A 23,733-nucleotide genomic window follows, 5' to 3' on the forward strand; every position below is an offset into this window, starting at 1 on the left:
AACATTCTGTATTGCTTTTTAAAATCCTGGGCTTGAGATGCTAGTCCTAGTGATCGGGTGGTTTCTCTGCCTGTCTTGAAACATTCCAAGGCTGAATAAGCTTTGCCCCCAAACAGGTAAGACCCATCAAATGGCATATTCATGAGATTTGCCTGAATGTCTTCAGGTTACAATTAACAGCAAGTTGTAATCTTTTTTGGTATCCATAAACATCTTATTTTCCTGTGATGATTGTTAAACCTAAAATTGACTCTAAAATGTTCTACAGGCAGCTGCCTAGCACATGTACTGTGCCATTAAAGCCATATGCTTTAGTTATTATTTGTTTCTAAAACTGCGGGCCATATTTATACTTTTTGACGCAAAACTGCTCTAACGCAATTTTGCGCCAAAAAAATTTGCGCCGTCTAACGCCATTTGGATGCGCCATGCGGGCGTCAAATTTATACTTTGACGTACGGCGGCGCAACCAACAGGTGGGAGTCATTATTTCGTGACGCAGACAGCGTCCGTCTGTCGTAAAGGAAACCAACGTAAATGCGACGCACATCACTGTGGGTCGATTTACGACAGCGCAATCGTGAAAACGCCGTTTTTTTTCACGCAATTGCATCACATTTTTGCGCGAAAACTGCCCTTTCAGGAGAGGAGACCCAAAATGGATCCTAGATGCCCCAACAGACCCCAGGAGGATGAGAGCAGACCAGGAACCAGCCAGGAGGAAGCATACAGGAACCAGGAAATTTTTTTAAAAAAAAGAAAGTGTCGCTTCAGTGCAGAGGAGCAGGAAATCCTGGTGAAAGAGGTGACGGAACACCAGCACCAACTTTTCATCACCTCTAAATTGCCACTCAGTAGGAGAGAGGCCATCTGGAAACAAATTGTGGACAAGATTAACAGTGTGGCTGAAGAACGCCGGACAGTCACCGAGTGTAAGAAACGCTGGCATGACTGCAAACGTAGGACCAAAGAGAAAATGGCCAGGAACAGGAAGGCAGCAATGCAGACTGGAGGGGGGAGTCCAGCACAACAGGAGGCCCTGGACCACATGGAGGAGATGGTCGCAGCCGTCATCCCGGAGGAGATCGTCACAGGGATTCAAGGACTGGACAGCGCAGACTACCACGACACTACGCACATGCAGGGTAAGTCGCATGGGGAATCATAATACAATAATGGGGACTGTAAGCAGGGGGGGGATACCTACTACACAATGCATGTAAGTCAGCACATATATGAAGTGGCATGGGGAAAGGGGCATGGCAGGGGGGCATGCCCAGTACTGACCGAAGCTGGGGCACGACAAAATACAGCAACAACAACAGTCCCACGGGGACATCCTGTAATTACAACAAGCGAGCCAAGGGAAAGCAGTGACAGGTGGGAAGGACACTACCTCAAATCCACATCCAGGCACTTGTATTGCAAAATCTATTCCCCATCAACTAGGTCCCTACCTGTAATGCTGTAGCAAATACAACAACTGCAACTTAACTGCCACCACAGTTGACAATAACACCTCTCATCTCTGTGCAGCTATAGCACCAAATGGCAGGAACCCCACCCTGGAACATACATACCTAAATTAGGGGGTGAGGATGACATCTGCAATTACTCCTAGAAATAAGACAAAGGTACCAGTACACTCAAATGCCGAATGTCCATAACTGACACATACATAAGCCTAAGTAAACAGCAATAGGAGCCACACAGCACTAACGATACACACACGCTGCATACGTCAGGGTCCCTCACGTGCCTGCCTAACAAGGCTACATCACTAATGTCATACTGCTCAGACAACAACATTGAGGAGGGGACACAGGCAACTGGTCACTGAAACACACCTGCAAAGTCGGACAAACAAATAGGACATTCATACGATAAACAGGCCAATCCAATTCAATACACATCACCCAACATATCATCTCAAAACATCAAGAATGTTTACATCCATACCACATCCTAACATTGACATGCATAGGTAATGCCACGTGACATGTACAGATCATGCAATGTGAATAAAAAGTGTATGGGGCAGGGCCTGAGAGGCAAGTGTGCTGCCAGGGCAGTCACAACACCCACAGTCAGTCAAAGTGTAGTGTTGTAAGTGTAACGTATACTTTGCGCAATCGCCTCAGGCTGGAGGCCTTTGTGCATCTTACCCTGATTGTACTTATACTCATTTGCTCACATCTAAGTGCCTCAGAGCAATTTGCACTAAATGATTCTCATTGCCCTTCCTATCAGTTAATGTAGCAAATAGTCAGTCCTAAGGTGTTGTCAATTAGCCAAATCACACTTCTGCACTGGAGTTTGCCAGAACATATTCACTCTGTGCCCCAGTCAAGGATATCGTCTGGTACGTTGCTGATAGATGTGGTAGGGGTTAAGGTTTGGCATTCCTGCGTAGGGAAACTTTGTCATCACCATGACATATGTCTTTTACATTCACTTCCTTGTCCCAAGACACGCATGGGGGAGTTTCCAAACAGAAAATAATAACTAGATGCTGCCTGCCTTGCTGCTGATGCACAACCAGATCCTAGCCCATTCCTCTGATATGAGGGATGATGTCTCCCCTGTGATTCTGACAGGCAACCTCCAAACTTAACATGCTGTGCTATACATAGAACATGCAGAGGGAGAGTAGAAAATGTTGGGCACCATGAAAGCTGTGTACTAATGTATTACTCTCCTGCGGACTATTTCAATTCTAACAGTGTGTATTGTTTGTGTAATTGGGGCTCACACCTAAATTCCTACAAGTCAGTTGTCCAATGAAACTACATATCAAACTAATACTGTCTTTGTCATTTGTGTATGGGAACATACCGGAAAAGATAGAAATGTGTAGGACCTGAGTGACCACCACTTCCCTGAGAAGTTCCAAAGATGTCATGCGCTCGGATGTGTAAACATTCCTTTGATGTGGGAGACCAGAGGCACTGCTAGTTAGTCTTAGCTAAATTGAATATCTGGGTGACAGAGTTATTTACAAGTGGGTCAAACTTAGTCCCCCACTCCATTAGCTATCCTGCTGCCTAGAAAGCCAAGAATAACATGTTGGATAATGAGAGCCCACCCTACAAAATGTCCCTCCATGACAATAGTGAAACACCGAGTGAGGAGTAGGAGAAAAAAACGCCTATTCCTAAATAATTACAAAGCAACAGCTAGAGGCGACCTGGCAGACATGTCTGAAAGATCAATATCAAACATGTGACACACAGGTGGGCCATAGGCCTACAACAATGCCCTATGACGGACAGCAGATAGCTAGACAAACACAGAGTACAATGTTAAGGCATCCAAAGGCTTGTATCTTAGTGCAAAATTGTCACAACACAGACACACTAATTGTACCCTGTTTCATTGCAGAGGAACACGGATCTCCTGCTGATCTGCCTGTCCATGAGTTCCCTGATGACATGGATGACGAGACCATCAACCTCCCACAAGAGACCATTGACATGGTCCTTGAAAGCCTCCAAACCCCACCTTCAGTCACAAGGAGGAGCACAGAACAAGCAGCCACCACAGTAGAACCACCCGCCACCCCAATTGTAAGACCTGCCAGCTCCAACACAGCTGAGGACTCTGACGACACTGGCACCAGCTTCGAAAGAACTGTCGTTGGGGTCCAGCGGGAGCTGGCCAAGGAGGTGCGGGTGGGGATGCAAACTATGGCAGCCAGCCTTGAGGGGGTGCGTTCGTGCATGTTGTCAACTGCTGATCAGGCCGCTGCAATGCAAGCCAGAAATTTGCTCTTGGAGGACATTTCAAAAACACTGAAGGAAATTGGCACAGCTGTCATCCAGTTGACACAACAACTCAAACTGCAAGCCACTCAACGTGTGCACGAATGCAACATAGAACCCCTCAGGGCCGACCTGGCTGCCTACCATCGGGATGTGGCTGCCATTCTGAAAAACCAGCAGGCCCTCCTTGCTGCAGTACTGCCCTTCCTTACTCAACAGGGATCAGCCCCCGGGATGTCTGCCTCCATGTCTTCTAACACTGAGGTGTGTGTTGCCCCTTCACAACCAACAACAACAAGGACACACCAGGCAACACACACATCAGAAGAAGAAGACATGGAACAGATAACATTCACACGCAAGAGTACCCGGAAGCCCTAGTCCCTGCACCATGCCCTACTCTGACCAAGGTCCTACGTTTTGACACATGCCAGTCGCACTACAACTAACCTCAATGACTGTTCGGCAATCCACTGTATGACTTGTCCACCTTGCCAGTGAATGTTTCTCTCCTACCATTTGGCATTTCATGTTCCTCTGCACTGTCTGTGACATCACCCCAGCATGTCAGGAGCATCATCCACACCCCTTCTGTAGGATCACCATGTAATAATGCACCAAAAAGGAGTCAGCAAACATGGTGAATGGACATTTTGCACAACACCACCTATAAATAAATATCACTTGCACACCTATTGTGTCTCTGTGTCATTTCCAAATTCAACTGTGCAGTAGATAACTCCAAAGTGGCTGTGTGGCAACCATGTCGATTCTCTATACTACTGTCCTGATTTCATGTATACTGAAACATCTGTGCAGTGGCCAGGATTGCATCATAGCTTTACTATACTGAGGAAAATAACTGATGAAGGGACTAAGCACACACAATCATGCTGTGTTGGACAGAATGATGCACTATCTATAGCTATTCTACACAACTAATGGTGGCTGAGAAATGTAGGCACCATGCAATACTAAAATTTGAAATTATGCTGTAGAATGAAAGGAATGATAAACAAATTACACAGCATCAATCACCCTTACGGCGTATACTTCCATGAAGGAAATTAATGCTGAATCAGTACACACATGATGTAGGCCAGCAATGACAGCAACAAGACAAGAGTGTGAACAAATCATCATCTATAAAGCTCTCCCTGAACTTCACAATGCTGTCCGACCTATCTATTTACCTACAATAACAAGTCTGGAAGCACTCTTTGTGAAGTAGGATACATACCAACCCCAAACCTTGATGATCAATGCACACTACCAATGGTGGCTCTCCAACATGGTGGATACTTACCAAGTTAGCACACGGGTAGCTGGCATGTTAAACCTCATAAGCCTGGGGATAGCGAGCATGGAACACAAATGTCATACTTAAACTTTCTGCTACACTGATGTCAAGGCCATGAAAAGGTAGCACCTAACGCATCAGGTAAAGGGTTAACAAATTTTTTATTTAAGAGTAGTAATAAAAGAGGCAAATAAGGGAAAGGTAAACCTACACTAATCTAACCAGACTACTACTAACCCACAACTGTCCCTAACTAACCTAAGCTAAACTTACTCTACACATGTAACGAAACGATCTAAACATCAACCCCCCACCCACCATTGAGAGACAAGACACATGCAGGACAACACTTACTAACCTACACACATACTATACTATCCTAAACAAACATATATTTTTTTCTTTTTATATATATATATATTTTTTTTATTAAACAGGAATCCCAACATTGCCCCCCACCCACACAAAAATATTAGATAGAAAGAATAAGGACCCCCCACCCTCTTACCTAACACTAACTAAGCTAATTACCTATACTTATCCTATAACTAACCCCCCAAACCCAACTAACAGTATGAAAAGAGGAAAGAGGTGAGAGGGGAGGGGTAAAAGTTCAGGAGGGCAAAATGACTAAAGATTTGCCCTCCGAAGTGTGCGCCGGATGGAGCACACCTTCTCCTTAACCTCAGCCATGTCCTCCGTCAGGTTGTCCACCTTGCGAATTAACCTGTCCAGTTTTCTAGACAATGCCTGGAAGGCTGCAGGGTCAATCGGAGGGTCACTGCTGGTCTGCGTGCCGGTGGAGGTGGAGGTTGTTGCTGGAGTGGAGTGGCCACGGGACAGCCCTGCTCCCAACACACGGCTGGGTCCAGGTCTTGAGGAAGATGCCTGGTCCGTCGCTGGGTCCCCTTGGGCAGACCTGGTGGTTGTAGTGGCGGTGGTTGTAGGTGGCACCGTTGGTGGAGCCTGTGGTGTGGCATACCACGCCCCGGAGGCCCGATCGGAATTGTATCTGCGGGCCATCCTCCGATACCCACACTGCACCTGCAGGATGTGCCTGTACCTCATTGCCCTGCGCTCAAAATGGTTGCGCTCTGCGGCACTCAGGTTTGCAGCTGTGAAGAGAAAAGGGAAATATTGAGCATTTAATTTACAGTGGGTTGAATCCCACAATGGCTCATTTGTCCATTACTATAAATATATTGTATGCAGCAATTGTTACAACATAGTTCACGGAAATGCTCAGAGGAAGTACATGTGAATCATGCATACCTAAGGTCATATCACACCTAGCATATCCATGTCTCTACATGATGGATGACATCACCCTAAACTACTCATCCAAATCATACCTAAGGCATTTGACATTATGGCACCAGCTCTTCCGCATATTGACTTCAGTACATATGTCATTCTATGTGATAACACTCACACTCCTCACTCAATAGCATTTTTAATTAGTTGTGTGCTAAGATTGCACCCCTGGCCCAGAATCATATGTCCACACTAGGTGTCAGATGTAGGAATTTAGGAATATCAACTAGCAATTTGCAAAGCAGAACGGTGTCTCTGACACCGTCTGCGAGTTGCTATGGGGTCCCTAAAACCCACCTCATGAACATCACTGATGTGGGTTCCAAGTTGCCCCACCTTAGCAACATGGGCACTCACGGGGATGGAGGCCTGCTGGGACCAGCAGAACTCCATAGACGTGACTGTTTTTAAATTAAGCAAGTTATTTTTCCCCAAGTGTAGGCCGTTTACCGGAAAGGAAAATGATCTGCAATTATTTTTAAATCACAACAATTGTACTTGGAAAATTTCACGCTAATTATTGGTCCCTTAGACCACTGGCTGTTTTGCGCAGGATTATTTTAGTCCACTCACAAAGGTGAAGCTTTACAATGAGGACCCCTTCCAGTCAGCAAGGTGGTTACCATCCACTTCAAGTGGATGATAACAGCTACTCACTTTGCAACCACGTACTCGGTTGCAAATGGGATTGCCTACCACTGTGATTTGCAAGTAGGTCTGGTAAAACCCTTTATTATATCCATTTTGAAAAGCATTTTCCTCATATGTACATGACCACCAAATACATTTTGGAATAGGAAACAGACGTTTGCAAATCCCACACATATATTTATGCCATTTGCAACGTGTAGACATTTTTCTCACTCTGGCCCAAGGTACTAACTCAAGTCACAAAAGGTGTTAAGTACGTGTAACATACTGGTTGCTACAGTCCTAGGTACCCGGTTTCACAGTAACATCCCAGTTTTTGTGGGTGGTGTGGGAAGAACAACCAACAATCCCATGTTCAATGCACACCCAGGAGTGTACAGAAAGTTCAACAATTATGTGCCTTCACACACAACACCTATGAAGGGCTAGCAACACGTTGTAGTCAGCCCAACCTTGTCACATCCCAGGTCCACACATGTCAAAATGTTATGACTTAGCCCAACATAACATACTATTAGTGAGGCATGTTTAACAACACACACAGGGGAGGTAGTACACCCATTCACATGATTCAACTGAACACCTAGGGCATTGCACTCAAGTCACACACACTTCGAGTTCACCTTGTGGAAGTACATGCCCACGGAAGATCCAACCTACAGTGTACACAGTCCATCCTCAACTAGGAAGAAGCACTTGTCATCAAAGCCATGTGCCTAAGCTATCTGGGAGACTGTCAGTCTGATATGCAGACTCAGTTCATGGCAAGTCCTTGACCAAGTCTAACATTGACCAGTGTATTCCAAATGAGTCATACCATTCCCAATTTCCGCCCTAATTGAATGGGCTACAGCCCCTCAATCTGAGAGATGACAACGTATTGCTTTGCAGAAACATTATTCAAATTTGATATCACACTAAAAGAACAAAGCCAATGAACGGCCAGCACATCAAATCATGAATTCTCTTGAACACACAGTAATCCATCATGCGTCATTACCAAACAATGTAAATAGCACTCAGGCGACACTCACTGTAGGTATCGGGGTCGTCAAAATGGGCCACCTCTCCCACGGTGTACGGGGCTGGTCCACCTGTAAAGCATGAAACAAAGATTATACTCAGACTGTGTGAACGGACAAATGATTTCTGTTACAATGACACTGTGTGAATATGACATGGTAATGATAGACTTTCACACATGCTCATCCTGCATGGATCACTTTGTATTCAACATTATCATTGGATGAGTCTCCGGCTCCAGTAACACCCTACTACACTCATGCAGTGGTCAGGACAGTCATGTGTCGTCCAAGTTAATCCTCCATTAGTATGCCCCAACAATAATGTTATCCATACATCTCAGCATGTGCATCCCCGAGAGACATTTCAAAACTGGTTCCATGAGGACTACATGACCACTCACAATTAAACAGGCTATTTGGACAGGGTCAACAGACAGCAACCAGACACACATGTGACATATGTGTGAACAACATGACTAACTTCATGTGACGTGACGGCAACACACATGTATAGCATCATCATGTGTTTCCAATTTTCTGTCTAGCTATGGTGTCTGCATATGTAGGTATGTTGTTTCTACATGACGTACTCACTGGCCATTTATGACCAGTGGAGTACAAATAGGGCCGTTCACATGTTGCTTTTCTGACACAAATGCAACACTACATTACATGCAGCTACAGGCATCTGGTATGTTTTGCAAAAATGAGCCATCGGACTGGTAGCATAGGTCTTCATACACATTCTGCAACAAATACACATTAGGACACATATGTATACCTTTGTAGCGCAGCATTTGAAACATTTTGTGACGCAGAGAGGGGGCGACTTAGCATAATACAAATAGATGTTGAATTTATAAAGCTGTCATTGCGTGTACATGTGTTGCAAAAATGGTGATTAATGTGTATAACCATGGGCCTAGGTTTCCCTGGCATTACACACAGTCAGCTACTTATTTTGCAGATTGGCTAACAATCATCACATGTTCACACACCGATTTCTGTCATTCCCATTTAATTGTTTTTTACTCACCAACATGGCCACCAATCCGGAGTCCCAGGTGGTCCAGCAGGTCCTGTTCCCTGGTGATCAGATCTGCCCAGCGGTGCTTGAGTTGGTGTACATTCCTGAGACTCCCATAGACCCGGACCAGGTGATGGCGCACCTTCTCCCACCGGATTTTCCTCGCCTCCGTGTGATACCCCTGTATCACACGGCCCCCAGCTTCCAGCATTAGTGGGAGGAAATGGCTTACGAGCCATATGAACCCCCCCAATTCGTCTTCCCCCATCCTGGACAGGCGAGGCCTACCTGACATATTGAGAGGACTAAGAATGTACCAAAAAAATATGAAATAAAAAGGGGGAAATGTGGAAAGGTAGAGGTGTGAAAGAAAAAGAAGAAGGAGAAAAATAGCCCAACTAACCCCCCAAACTATGCTACCCACAACAGACTCCCACAGACAATACAAACTATCACAGGTATAGACAAAATAACACTAAACAGACTGAGACAATGTTATACAACAATAATAGATTGACACTAAGACAAAATACAAGGCACACAGGACACAAAAGCAGTAAAACACAGGACAACACCTTTCACACAACCACACAGTCTAGATAAATCTGAGACTGCAAAGTGAAAGTGAAAGTTAACTCCCAGTACAGATTTTGTAAACAGGATATCCTATTACATCACTTCCTGCATAAAATGGCCGCAGTTTTTATTTTCCCGTTATGCGTCATATTTTCACGCATACACAGTTGTGCGTCATTTTTTTTTGACGCATTACAGTGCACATGATGCGGAGTGAAAAAATATGATATGAATATTAATAATGTACATGAAATGACCAACATATTGTCCATGTAGCGTCAATTTTACCACGCATACATTATGGGCGTCGTTTTTACATGATGCGGAGTGAAAAAATATGATATGAATATTAATAATTAATAATGTACATGAAATGACCAACATATTGTCCATGTAGCGTCAATTTTACCACGCATACATCATGGGCGTCGTTTTTTTTACACGTACAGTGGTGCACATGATGCGGAGTGAAAAAATATGATATGAATATTAATAATTAATAATGTACATGAAATGACCAACATATTGTCCATGTAGCGTCAATTTTACCACGCATACATCATGGGCGTCGTTTTTTTTACACGTACAGTGGTGCACATGATGCGGAGTGAAAAAATATGATATGAATATTAATAATTAATAATGTACATGAAATGACCAACATATTGTCCATGTAGCGTCAATTTTACCACGCATACATCATGGGCGTCGTTTTTTTTACACGTACAGTAGTGCACATGATGCAGAGTCAAAAATATTGTGGATGTTAATTATATTTTGAAGGCAAAATATCAAGACACTTTTGGATACATTTGTATCTGACTCAGCATTGTGTGCACTCATGTACGTGAACAAATTATGAAGGCCATGCTGTATGCGTAGAATATGGAGCACATTTATCCTAATGTCTTCATGTGTTTAGCTTTGGAAAGGTGATTTGTCATGGTCAAATGGTGCGATGTGAGACACATTTGTGTTTGTATATGACACATGTCCGTACTTTTATGTATAGACGGCCTTCACACTGTAATGTTTGGGATACTTTAACTAATGTATTGACCATATTTGACAACATATTTGGTGTAATTGCTGATGGCTATTTTGAAATGATGCCTGGGATAACATTATGTATTCCGTCTCCAAAATGTGCCCACCTTTATGATGGGGATGCTTTTATCTGTACTCCTAACAGGGAGTGGGAGAGTCACTTTCAGTTTTTATGGGGCTGACCATGTCCCATTATGTTTTGTGTTTCATATTTGTGTAGGACTTGTGACATGGAGGCCACACATGTGCCTTATGCATGTGTTTAGTTCACAAGTACATGATTCTTGTATGTTTTGGGGGCGGTAGAGGTGGACTTAGGCCCCCAGCACCCTAGGATTTGACCATCCAGAATAGCTACTGTATCCATGGAGTATTTTTATTATATCATGGCAAACCTGCAGCAGCGTGCTAATGTAAGGCCATATGGTATGAATGACTGTTGACCATTCATTCATCTCATTAGCCCATTTGACGTTTGCAGTAATGATGATTTGGAGCTAAGTTGCATACCATTTTCATATGACTAAGTTTGCAAGCCTCTCAGCGTTCACGATGTGATAATGCGAAGATTTTTTTGGTTGTCTTTGTCCCTTTCTGCATCAACTGGTTTAGTGTCATGTTACAATCTTCCTGCTAGGTTCAAACTGGGACACAACTGTGATGGTCTACTTTCAAATATTAGGTTGGTTGTATGACATATGTGTACATGTGTGTGGGAATGTGGATCCACTATGACCTGTCTGTGTGTATGTTGTCACTGTAACTTCAAGGTCTCCTCCTGAGTTAGTGGCAGCTGATGTTGTTGCTATTGTGTATTGCTCACATCATACACTTGAGAGATGCCATTGATGACATGTTCACGTACACATGGATGGTCCCACCCTGTCTCTGAACACGTGTGATGTGACTTTCAAATGATCTCCAATTTTGAGCTGGATGAGAGACTGTTTCAGTTGTTTGGATCCGGCATGTGTAATTGTCACACTTGTACTCTTGTTGGGCTCTGCGTATGGTAATGTAACATGTCACATCCTACCCTCTGTGCATACAGTTGTGATGTTTATTTTTGGTGTGATGAATTTTAATGGCATTCTTGATCAATGAGACGACATTCATCTTCAGCAATTTCAAACTAAAGGTGGTCAGAAATGAATAGGCCAAAGCATGATGTGGTGTTTGTTATCTGTGTTTATTTACAAGTGTGGAATACAAGTGATTATAATAACTTAAGTAAAAAAATTGTTCACAAGCTGTTGGCGCCTACGCACTCCTGCTGCGGCGTTAGGTTGTTCCCCCTCCTGTTGCAGGCCAGCATCCTCCTCATCATCATCCTCAGGCATGTCTGTGTCCGGTTCAAGGAGGGGAATGTTCCTTTTTACACAAATATTGTGTAATATGGCACAAGTGCATATGATCTTGCAGACCATCTCTGGGGAGTATAATAGGCTTCCACCTGTGATGTCAAGGCAGCGGAACCTTGACTTTAGGATCCCAAAGGTCCGCTCCACAATGCTGCGTGTCCTCTTGTGGGCGTCATTGTATGCCCGCTCAGCAGCAGTATTTGGGTTCCCGTATGGTGTCATTAGCCAAGGCTGGATGCCATACCCCTGATCAGCTGAAAGAGAAACACAGAATGGTATCAATTAGATGTAGGAGGCACTGTTGTACGTATCTTTGATGGAAGTAGTTGTGTTGTGTTGTCTGTGACTATTTTGTGTACTTATGTGACAACCTATGGTTGTTGGTGGAAACTTTGGCATTGTTTTTTTTCCTTGGCTGAGCAGGTGTTTGTTGGCTAACTGTTTGTCAGCAGGATGTATCGGTTTCTCAAGTACAGTGTGCCCTCCCTTGCATTGTGACTTGTGACACAGGTGTCCGTGTGTCCTCACTGGGGGTGTGATGATAGTTCCATGCAGAGTTGAAACATGAAAGGGTATTAGAAACGTTCAATTGAACATACCCAGGCCATCCCATCCCTTAAAAGTTATGCATTGTATTAGTGTACAGGTTATTGTGAGACTTCCAATTTGAAAGGGGACATTTAGGCAACCACAGTCGTGAATGTCTTCACACTAAGCTGTGGAGTAAATTCCAAGGTGTGAGAGGTTCAATGGTGACTTGTGAAACATGGCTAGTGATGTGAGTACCTCAGTGTGTTCCTGTCTAGGTGTTGCTATTGTGGTGTATGGGTTGTTTATCCTAGAGGGTTTCTGTGCAGTGAGTATATAAGTAGATTTTTGTCCTTACCAACAAGTAGTCCATTGCCATACCGTCCATCCTGGAAGTGTTGGTTGATGGTGCAGTGACGGAAGATGAATGCGTCATGTACACTCCCAGGATATTTAGCCACAATGTTGCTGATCAGTCCTTGGTGATCGACTATGGCCTGCACGTTGATGGAATGTGTGTGCTTCCTGTTGCGGTAGAGGTGTTCACTCGCAGCAGGTGGCACAAGGAGTACGTGTGTGCAGTCGATTGCACCAAGGACGTGCGGAAAGCCACTGATGCCGTAGAACCCCTGTTTTGTTTCCTGCTGCTTCTGCAGTGTGTTAGGGAAGCAGATGTGGCGGGGTGTCAGTCCAATGATGGCATCCAGTACTTTAGGCAGGAATGCGGAGAAAGATGGTTGTGAGATTCCACCAACCAGGGCACCAGTTGTCTGAAAGGAGCCACTTGCCAGCATGTGAAGTACGGCAAGCAGCTTTGTTTCGGTTGGGATAGTGCGTGGAGTCACTAAAGTGGGGGCCAATTGCTGTTCAATATTTGTCAGCAGCTGCTGAATGGCCTGCCAGTTCAACCGGTACCTCTGGATGATGTCCCGTTCCCTGAGGCCATGCAGGGTTGTTCTTGGGCGGAATATCCTCTCCTGCCTTCTGCGCTGTCTTTGGGGTCCCTGCTGTTGTTGTTGTGGCTGCTGTTGTTGCTGCAGGGCTCTGCGTCTACGTGCACGTTGTAGAAAAATCACCTCCATCTCTCCCTGTTGCTGCTCTGCTGCTCTGTTGTTTGTTCTGTGTGTTCTGATTAAGTACAGGTGTGTTTGCCCCATTTTAACGCCTGCCCTGACCCAGGCGTTAAAATTTCACGATATTCGTGCTTTGCGCCATTTTTTTGCGCCGCCTGCCGCGCGGGAGTGATTTTTGCCCTGAAGCATAAATACCACGCACCGCTATGTGCGCCTGTTTGTGGACGGGAACGCCTACCCTGCATGTCATTAACGCAGGGCGGGGTGCCGCTTCCAAAAACTGGCGCACATAGCGCCATTTTCCTGGTGCGCCGGATCGGGCGTCAGGGTTTAAATATGGGGCAACGTTTGCGCTGAAAGTGCGTCAAAATATTTGACGCACATTCGGCGCAAACGGAGTATAAATATGCCCCTGCATGTTTATTGCATGCATATGGGCACCATGTACATGTTTTTGGTCTTTCTGATTATTTTTGTGGCTTTAGCTTGCAATAAAAAAAATTAAAAAACACCAGCTTGCCATAGTTGAACGTACTGTCTTTGCTAATGCTCGTTTCTTGGTGATTATATATATATATATATATATATATATATATAAAGAGAGAGAGAGAGAGAGGGAGAGAGAGAGTTGGCTGCCACAAATCGTATTGCTGGGTTAATTGAGCCCATCAACCACATAGAAACATGATTAGTTGTGTCTTTACACCTTTCTGTTAGAAAATGTTTACCAAATGAATAATTTTAACATCCTTTCGTCATCTATCTGTCATCTTTGCAGGCCTCAGTGGTGGATGACCTAAAGAGTTGGTGCATGCTAAAAATTCAGAACCTGGAGCTGAAGCTTTCCGGAGACTCCAGGTCCTCCAGAACAAAGTCTGCTCCTTCCACTGTCGAATCCTTCACTGACAACTTAGATTCTGGAAGTCCGCACAGCAGCAAGGACTGTCAACCCCAACAGAGCCCTCTGCCATCAGAGGGATCACAGCAGCATTCCTACATTACTCTTCAGGATAATGTCTCAGAGGCGACTGGACAAGCCCAAGCTCAGTCTTCCGAAGAAAGCTGCACAAAGCACTATTTTGTTGTTCATCAGCAAAGTCTATTAGGTAGGTTTTCTCTGATGAATACTGACAGTCTGATGCTGATGGTTTGTATGATGGCCTCTGAAGGGCAGTTTCTACAAGGTTAAACTTTCATGGTGCTGTATTACCACAAAATGACTGGCAAAGTTCTGCTTCTTTGAAAGTGCTGAAAAATGAGTTGCTTTGAATCGTTTTCACCTGAACACTTGGAAGTAGTCTAGTGAATGATTATTGAAAATTACCCACTCTGCAGTTATGGCTGGAACCTATTAATAGGATACCTATTCACTGATAAGGCAATATTGCAGTGGTTAAAGTTTAACAGCACTTGAGCATTAAGTGTATTTTCACCCATCTCCCAATAAACCTACCCAAAACAGGAAGATACCATTACAGTTCCTACTTGCTTCATTTATCTGCCTCACAGGCTCACTTAAATTGTAATGTAGCCAGACAAATAAGTTGGTAGAGACTATAGCTAGCTGCAGATTCCTTACCTTTGAATTCTTCCCGGCCCACAGACTGGATCCTGAAGATTTTTCATGAGCAGTACCCCTGTGTGCCGGTAGATGGCATTGATTGGCTCCACGTCTGGCGTGTCCCTGGCGGAAATGACATTGCGGTAATCAATCAATCAGAGATTTGTAAAGTGTGGCAACTCACCTGTGAGGGTCTCAAGACGCTGGGGGAAGTAGGGGGGTTGCTGAGGATCAGTCGAAGAGCCAGGTCTTGAGGTCCTTCCTTGACTGTGATAGGGTGGGAGATTGCCTTAGGTGGATGGGGAGGGTGTTCAAGGTCTTGGTGGTGAGGTGGGAGAAGGATCTTCCTCCGGCTGTGGTTTTCCAGATGCGGGGAACGTTGGCGAGGGCCTGGTCAGCAGAGCAGAGTTGTGTGGCGGGAGTGAAGAAGGAGAGTGTGATTGAGTTAGGCTGGTCGGGCATTGTGTAGGGCCTTGTAGGCGTGGGTCATGAGCTTGAAGGTGATTCTCTTGTCAATAGGCAGCCAGTGTAGGTATCTTCGAAGGGCGGAGGTGTGGTTGTGTCGTGGGGCATTCTGGATGCATTCTAGTCTTTTCCCGGTCTTGGCGGTGGTTCCGGCGTAGAATGCACTGCCATAGTTGAGGCGGCTGCTGACAAGGGCCTGGGTGACTGTCCTCCCTGCCTCAGTGGGGATCCACTTGTAGATTTTACAGAGCATGCGCAGGGTGTGGAAGAAACCCGATGAGACTGTGTTGACCTGTCGGTCCATTGAGAGCGATGAGTCTAAGATGACACGGAGGTTGCGGGCTTTGTCAGTGGGTGTGGGGGCATTTCTGAGGGCGGTGGGACACCAGGACTTGTCCCAGACGGAGGGTGTGGAGCCAAAGATGAGGACTTCTGTTTTGTCCAAGTTCAGCTTGAGGCAACTATCTTTCATCCAGACAGCGACTGCTTTCATTCCTTCGTGGAAATTGTTCTTGGTGGTGGTCAGGTTGTTGGTGAAGGAGACTATCAGTTGGGTGTCATCGGCGTAGGAGACAATGTTGCGTGCGTGGCTTCTGACCACGGCAGCCAGTGGGGTCATGTAGAGGTTGAAACTCAGGGAAGATCCTTGGGGGCTGCCGCAGCTGATCTTAGTGGCTTCTGAGAGAAATGTGGGTGGGGGAGATAGCCCTTCTGTGTTCTGACGGTAAGGAACGCCGAGAGCCATTGCAGTGCTGAGTCTCAGATCCCGGCGTCATGGAGACGGGTGCTTAGCGTGGCGTGTGAGATTGTGTCGAAGGCGGCAGAAATGTCCAGGAGGATGAGGGCGACTGTCTCGCCTTGGTCGAGGAGGGTGTGAATGTCATCTGTGGCGGCGAGGAGGGCAGTCTCGGTGTTATGGTTGCTTCTGAATCCTGACTGAAAGGGGTCCAGGATGTTGTTGGCTTCCAGGAAGGCGGTGAGTTGTTTGCTGACTGCTTTCTCAATTACTTTGGCTGGAAAGGGTAGCAGGGAGATGGGCCGGTAGTTCTTGAGGTCTGTCTGATCGGCAGTGGGTTTCTTCAGTAGAGGTTTGACCTCGGCGTGTTTCCAACTCTCTGGGAAGGTGACATTTTTGAAGGAGCGGGTGATGGTATGCTGGAGTTTGGGTGCGATGATGTCGCTGGTTTGTTGAATGTGTGGTGAGGGCAGGGGTCGGTGGGTGCTCCAGAGTGGATAGTTGCCAGGATGTGTCAGGTCTCATTGTCGGTGATGTTGTTCCAGCGGAGGAGTGTGAGGGGGCATGGTGATGCTTCGGTCGATGGACTGGTGGTGAGAGTCGTGGGGGGTCCCTGGGTGGTGAAGCTGTCGTAAATGTCTGTGATTTTATGATGGAAGTAGTTAGCGAGGTTTTTACAGAGTTCTTGCGATGCTGGGATGTTGGTGGAGTTGGGGTTGGTGAACTCTTTGATGAGGGTGAAAAGTTCCTTGATGTTGTGGGCGTTCTTATTGATGCGTTGTTGCAGGGCGAGTTTTTTGGTGGTCCTAATGAGCTGGTGGTGATGTTTGACAGTGTTTTTGAAGGTTTTGTGATTTGCGGGGGTCTTGTTGGTGCACCATTTCCTCTCTTGACGCCTCCAGACCTGCTTCGATTCTTTAAGTGCGGGGGTGAACCAGTTTGCTTTCTTGGCTGTGCCTCTGTGGTGGGGTTTCTTGAGGGGGTGAGGGTGTTGGCGCAGTTGATAATCCGTTTGTGGAGATTGTGTGCGGCAGTATTGACGTCGTTGTCAGCTTGGGGGGCTGTTGCGTTGAGGAAGGCGGTGAGCTGGGCTTCAGTGACCTTGTTCCAATTACTGTGGGGAAGTTGGGGAGCGTGGTGGTAACCGATGGGTTTGTTGAAGGTGAAGTGATAGCAGCAGTGGTCGGTCTGTTGGAGTTCAGGAGTGTGGCTGACGGCGATGTGGTTGCTGGTGGAGAAAATGGGGTCCTGTGTGGGACCGGCCGAGTGAGTGGGTGCAGTGACGAGTTGCTTGAGTCCTAGGTTGGCGAGGTTTTCGATCAGGGTGGTGGAGTTGTCGTTGTTTAGGTTTTCCAGGTGGAAGTTGAGGTCCCCCAGTAAGATGTAGTCCTTGGATATAAGAGCGTGGGTGGTGGCTAGGTCAGCGATGGTGTAGCAGAATGGGGGCAGGGGTCCGCCGGCTTGTAGATGGGGTGCCCCACAGAGTAGTGTTAGGGTTAGTTCCAATCTGGAAGTGGAGGAGTTCCATGTTGGCTGTGAAGTCTTTGGTGCTGGTGGATAGGCGTAGGTACTCTTTGTGGACGATGGCGATGCTTCCCCTGGGGCAGTTCGTGCGATCTTTCTGGATGATCTTGTAGCCGTCTGGGATGGTGATGGCAATGTCTGGAGCTGAGGATGGGTTAAGCCAAGTTTCTGTGAGGAAGGTGACATCCGGGGATGTGTGGCGATGAGGTTCCAGAGTTCAATGGCATGCCTGTGGTTAGAGCGAGTGTTGATCAGTCTCTGGGGATGCTATTACGGATATACAGTACCTATATAGGCACCTCTCAGGTGTGCTGACATCAGTTTCTTTTCACGACTTTCTACACCAGAAGCGCAAAGCAATGAAGGACACCTGAACCCAGTCCCTAGAAATCCATTCACAGCAGGGAGGATGGGTGGATTAGTAAGAAATCTGCAGCTAGATATAGTCTGTACCAGATAAGGTGCTACTAATTGTAGGTAAGTTTTACATCTGATAGAGACTTCTAGTTGCATATTCCTCACCATTGACTAGATACCCAAGTAAAACCATCTCCAGAGACGGGTCTGCAAACCAATTTGAAATGAGAAAGTCATGCAGGGCTGAATGGGCAAAATACACATCCCTACGGACCTCATTGACCAGGCAGCAATGTTTAGTAAATGTGTACAGAGAGGCCCACTTTGCTGCTTGGCAGATGTTCAGGACCGGAACTCTGCGTGCTAACTCTGTGGTCTCAGCTTTAGCTCTGCAAGCCTTCAGGAGGTTGCTTTTTATCCACTGCATAGAAGATCTTGATTCAGGGAATGACCCAATGCGAAATGGTTTGCTTCTGCACCGCCCAACATTTCTTCGTACCCATATCCCACACAGAGTTGGTCGTCCACCAGGAACTCTAGGGTACGATCAAAATAGAACACCAAGGCTCTTTTGGGGTCCAGGCATTGGAGTCTCTCCTCTTCCTTAGAAGGATGTGGGGGTGGGTAAAAAAGTAGTCAGGGTGATTGATTGGCCTACGTGAAAAGGCGTAACCACTGTTGGCTGAAAAGAGGTGCTTGTGCGAAGCACCACATTGTCAGGATATTGAGAGAGGTGGAGCGGCTTAGATGACAAGGCCTACAACTCACTTACTCTGCGGGCAGATATGATTGCGACAATGAAGACTGTTTTCAATGTAAGAAGCCTGAGGGGACAATTGTTGAGGGGCTCAAAAGGAGCACACATCAAAAAGGTCAGAACCAAATTAAGATCCCACTGGGGCATAATGAATGGGGAAGGAGAGAATAGATGAGTAAAACCTTGGAATAATATATGTACCATAAACAAGGATGGTTGATCAGGCAACCACAAGAAGGCAGAAACGGCAGATAAATAGCCCTTCAAAGCACCCAAAGCAGAGCCCTTGTTGGGCAAAGAAAAGAATGAAAAGTAAATCCTCAGAGAGGGGTAGAAAGGGGATCAAGATCTACAGACTTGTCTGTGCACCTTGTCACAAATTTCTTCCAACAGGCGTATACGGTTTTGGTGGAGGGATGCCTGGCTGCCAAGAGTTTGGGAGGAAGGTCAAAAGCTCTCAACTGCCGCCGCTCAATCTCCATGCAAGAAGGCAAAGAGTGGACAGGTGTAGGTGAAGAACCCTCCCCTGCTGCTGCAACAGAAGACCTTTCTGAAGGAGCCGGCTGATCAGAGCATCAATGGACATTCTCTGCAGCTTGGAATACAAGAACCTCCCTGCCGAGTCCGGAGCCACGAGTATTACTTGGGCCTGACCTGAAAGAAACCACACAGTGTTGCAAAAATAAAGGTACTTTATTATAGGCACACCAAACTAGACTACCATAGGTATACCTTCTTCTGGCTGTATGAACACACAGGATATACACAGGTAAGTAATCAGGAAAAGCATAAATTAGCAAGGGCCCTAAAAGAAGGCCAAAAAAAAAAAATACTGAAAAAATGGAATGCGAATGGGTGACTCCTACCAGAGTGTATAGAGTAATTAGACAAAGGCTGGGGAGAGTGGAACCCCAAAAGGTAAGTACCTGCAAGATGCCCAGTGGCCGGGTGCAGAGAGGTAAATTACTGCGTTCTCCCATAGGCTGACCGGACCAGTGGAACCCAAGGGTGGATTTCGAGTGAAGTGGACTTGCAAAAGAAGGGGACAGAGTCCAGTCCACACAGAAGTGTCCAGGTGGGGCAGCAGCCAATGCCTACCTTTCTGTAGCTGAAGGTCTGGATCAACGGTGATGGATGAAGTCCAGGAGCAGCAGAGGAGTCCCTGAAGTCACCTACAAGCTGTCCCTCAACGGTTGCCGGATTGCAGAAGGGTCAGTGATTATTAGTATAACCAACAAGCACAGGTAAATGCAAAGGGAGTTATTGGAATTTTTGCAGAGCTGTGGAGGGCCAGCAAGATCCTGGGGACTCAACCCTTGGAGGGCGGTCCTGGGGACTCAACTCTTGGAGGGCGGTCCTGGCTAACCCTCAGAATACAAGAGAGCCAGCAGAAGAAGTCAAAGCCCCCACAGGCGACTCACTGGCAGCAGTCACAGTAAGTCGCATTGAGCACACCTGAAGAGAAGTCCTACGTCGCTGGAACAGTAGAGAGGTGACTGTCCTTATAGAGGTAGAGTGCTGCAGGCCAGGACCACTTGGAGCCTGAAGATCCTTCGGAGCAGGAGTCAACAAGCCTTGGTTGGTGCAACAGTCGCACTGCACAGGGATTCTGTCCCAGTGGCAGAGGCAAGGGCTCACCATCTCCCACGTTGGACATAAAGCAGAGAGGACCCAGGAGATCTCCCAGAACTCTACCACCTGTGTTGGAGAATCTTCACAGATCTGGAGGACAGAAAATCCTACCAGCTGGATGTTATTGCCATAGGTGCCCGTGGATGCAGGGAGAGTGATTCCTTCACTCCATGGAGGATTTCTTCTTACTTCTTGGTGCAGCTTAAGTCTTGCCGACCCCAGAGGATGCACAGCCATGGACATGTTGCAGAATGCTGACAGGAGCCGCTGAAACATTGTTGCAAGGTGAAGTCTTCTCGGCGTTGCAGTCTTGTTCGGTACCTGTGTAGCTCAGCTGCAGTTCCAGGGGCCAGGAGCAGATGTCTTTGCGAGAGGTCCTTGTGGAGTCTTGCACGAAATCTGGGGACCCACCCTCAAGGGAATCCCTTAGTAACCAAAAAAGGGGGCTTGGTCACTGTTTGGAGTGACCACCTATCAGGAGGGGCCTCTGATGTCAGCTGTAGGAAAGTACCCTCTTTTTGGCTTGGCTACCCCGAATGTTTGCCTGTCAGTATGCTTTAATTGTTTTCACTGCGATCCTGCTAACTAGGACCCCAGTGATTGTGCTCTCCCTCCAAATGTGGTTGCTTAGGACTTAGCACCCCCTACAATTGGCATACTGGTGCCCCCATACAAATCCCTAGTATATGGTACTTGGGTACCCAGGGCATTGTGGTACCAGGAGTTCCCCACGGGCTGCAGCATGTATTGTGCCACCCATAAAGAGTCCATGCAAAATGTGCTTACAGACCTGCCATTGCAGGCTGCGTGAAAAGGTGCATCCACCTTTTCACTACAGGTCACTGCAACAGTTCACTGTAAGTCACCCCTATGGTAGGCCGTCCTAGCCCAGAGGGATGGGTGAAAGTACATGTGTGTGAGGGCACCCCTGCATGAGCAGAGGTGCCCCTACGAACTCCAGCCCCATTGCTCTGGACTGCGGAAGTGCGGGGAAGCAATTTTAGCTATGTACAGACCATTATTTGTGCCCAGCTACATAATGGTAACTCCATACCTGGGCATGTTTGGGATCAAACATGTTAGAATCATACCCACATACTGTTGCCAGTATTGGTTTTATGATTCCAGGCACTCTGGGGCTCCTTCGAGGACCTCCAGCACTGCTCCAACCAGCCTTCAGAGGTTTTCCGGGCAGCCTGCGCTGCTGCCACCCCTCAGACAGGTTTCTGTCCTCCTGCTGCTTGACCAGCTCAGGCAGAGGAAAGCAGAACAAAGGATTTCCTGTGGGAGAGGGAAGTAACACTTTTCCTTGGAAATAGGTGTTACATGGCTTAGAAGGAGTAGCCTCCCCAAGCCACCAGTATGCTTTGAAGGGCACATTTGGTGCCCATACATAAACCAGTTTGCACCAGTCCTGGTGTGAAACTGGACTAAGGAAAGGGGAGTGACCACTCACCACTCTAGGGGTGGTCCCTAGAGCTCCTCCAGGTGGCCACTTGAATCTACCATCTTGAATCCAAGGTGGGCAGAGGCCCCTGGGAGCATTAGAGTGGCCAGGTCAGGTAGGGGACGTCACAGCCCCCCTCCTGATAGGTGGTCACCTTGCTAGGTGACCAAGCCCCCTTCCTGGGTTATTTAGGGTCTCTCTCCTGGGTGGGTCCTCAGATTTCATGTGCAAGATTCCAGCAGGGCTCCTATACATCGTTTACTTCATCTTCTGGGCACTGAGACTGCAACTGGACTCTACAGGAACTGACAATCTCCAACTTCAGTGACGACTCCGCTCTACAACCTTGTTTCTCCAGCTCCTTCCAGCAACTGCAACATTTCCTCGGCTGTGTATCCTGTGAGAGTGGCACGTCTTCAGTCTGCCCAAAAAGTAAGAAGGAATCTCCCTTGGAGTGAAGGAGTCAGTTCCCTGCATCTGCAGACACCAACTGCAACGGCGACTGACCTTGTGGATCTCCTCTCCCCTGTAACTGCATGGACCCTGCATCACAGGTGGTGGTCTGGAGCGGTGTCCTTGGTACTTTCTGTCAGCTGTCCAACTTGGGAGAGGGCAAGCCCTGGTCTGTCCTTGCAGGACAGCACCCCTGTGCACTGCGACTCTTGCAGCTGCCAATGTTTGTTTGCTGCTCCTCCAAAGGATCTTCAGGCTCCGTGTAGTCCCAGCCCCCAGCACTCCTTTCTGCAAAGCTCAGCCTCCTGCTCCAGCGACATAGAACTCCTCTGCAGGTGTGCTAAGTGGGCGTCACTGCGACTCCTGTGCCTGCTGCCAGTGGGTTGCCTGTGGGGGCTGCCTCCTCTCCTTGTGACTCTCCCAGTTGCTGAGGGTCACCCCAGACTCCCGTCCTTGGGTCGAATACCCTGGACCCTGCTGGTCTTCTTCAGCCTTGCAAAATGTCTTCTCAGTCTCTTGCATTTGCCAAGGCTTGTTGGTGGTTTTCCAGCACCACTGACCGACTTCCGGCATGGGATACCACTTGCATCACTCCTGGGACTCCTCTTCATGTCCCTTGCAGCACTGCTGGCCTTCTTCATCCATCGTCGACCTGGTCCTGCATCCACAGAAGTGTGGGTAGTGGCTCCTGCACAACCGAACACTCCAACACAAAGTGGACTTGGACCCCTTTGTTTGCAGGTCCTCTTCTGTCAGGATCCACGTTTGGGTTCTTCCAGTGTTGGTTGGGTCATGCATAATCCTCTTACAACGTTCTCCTTTTGGTTTTGGGGAAAACCAGGTACTTACCTATGCTCTCCTGGTCGCTGGGGGGTCACTCTGGTACTCACCTCTTGGGGTGCCTGGTTCCTCCAGCTCCCTTCTACTGATTCTACTCCCTTCGGTGAGGGACTGCCTTTCAGATTCCACTTTTTTAGTATATGATTTGGCCCTCGCCGTAGTGCCCTCAATGTTTACCTATACTTTTGCCAATGCTTATTGCTTTCTATGCTCTTTACTGATTGCTAATGTGTATATCATAGTGTGTTTACTTCCCTCCAGTTGGGAGATTGCCTATTCAGTATTCATGCTACTATAA

General features: G+C 47.0%; 1 protein-coding gene across 5 annotated transcripts in view; it reads left to right on the plus strand.

Moving 5' to 3' along the window:
• The window catches only part of ANKRD6 (ankyrin repeat domain 6), a 751,904-nt gene that overhangs the window by 707,581 nt on the left and 20,590 nt on the right, over nucleotides 1-23,733 (plus strand). For 4 of the 5 annotated variants that reach the window (XM_069235495.1, XM_069235494.1, XM_069235496.1 and 1 more), the window contains one exon: nucleotides 14,442-14,769. In XM_069235495.1, coding sequence (XP_069091596.1) covers nucleotides 14,442-14,769 — 328 coding nt within the window. Of the gene's footprint in view, nucleotides 1-3,381; nucleotides 4,455-14,441; nucleotides 14,770-23,733 lie in introns of those variants that run through there. The other variant, XM_069235497.1, reaches the window with a different exon arrangement.

Source organism: Pleurodeles waltl, chromosome 5, assembly GCF_031143425.1.
Source record: "Pleurodeles waltl isolate 20211129_DDA chromosome 5, aPleWal1.hap1.20221129, whole genome shotgun sequence".
NCBI lineage: Eukaryota > Metazoa > Chordata > Amphibia > Caudata > Salamandridae > Pleurodeles > Pleurodeles waltl.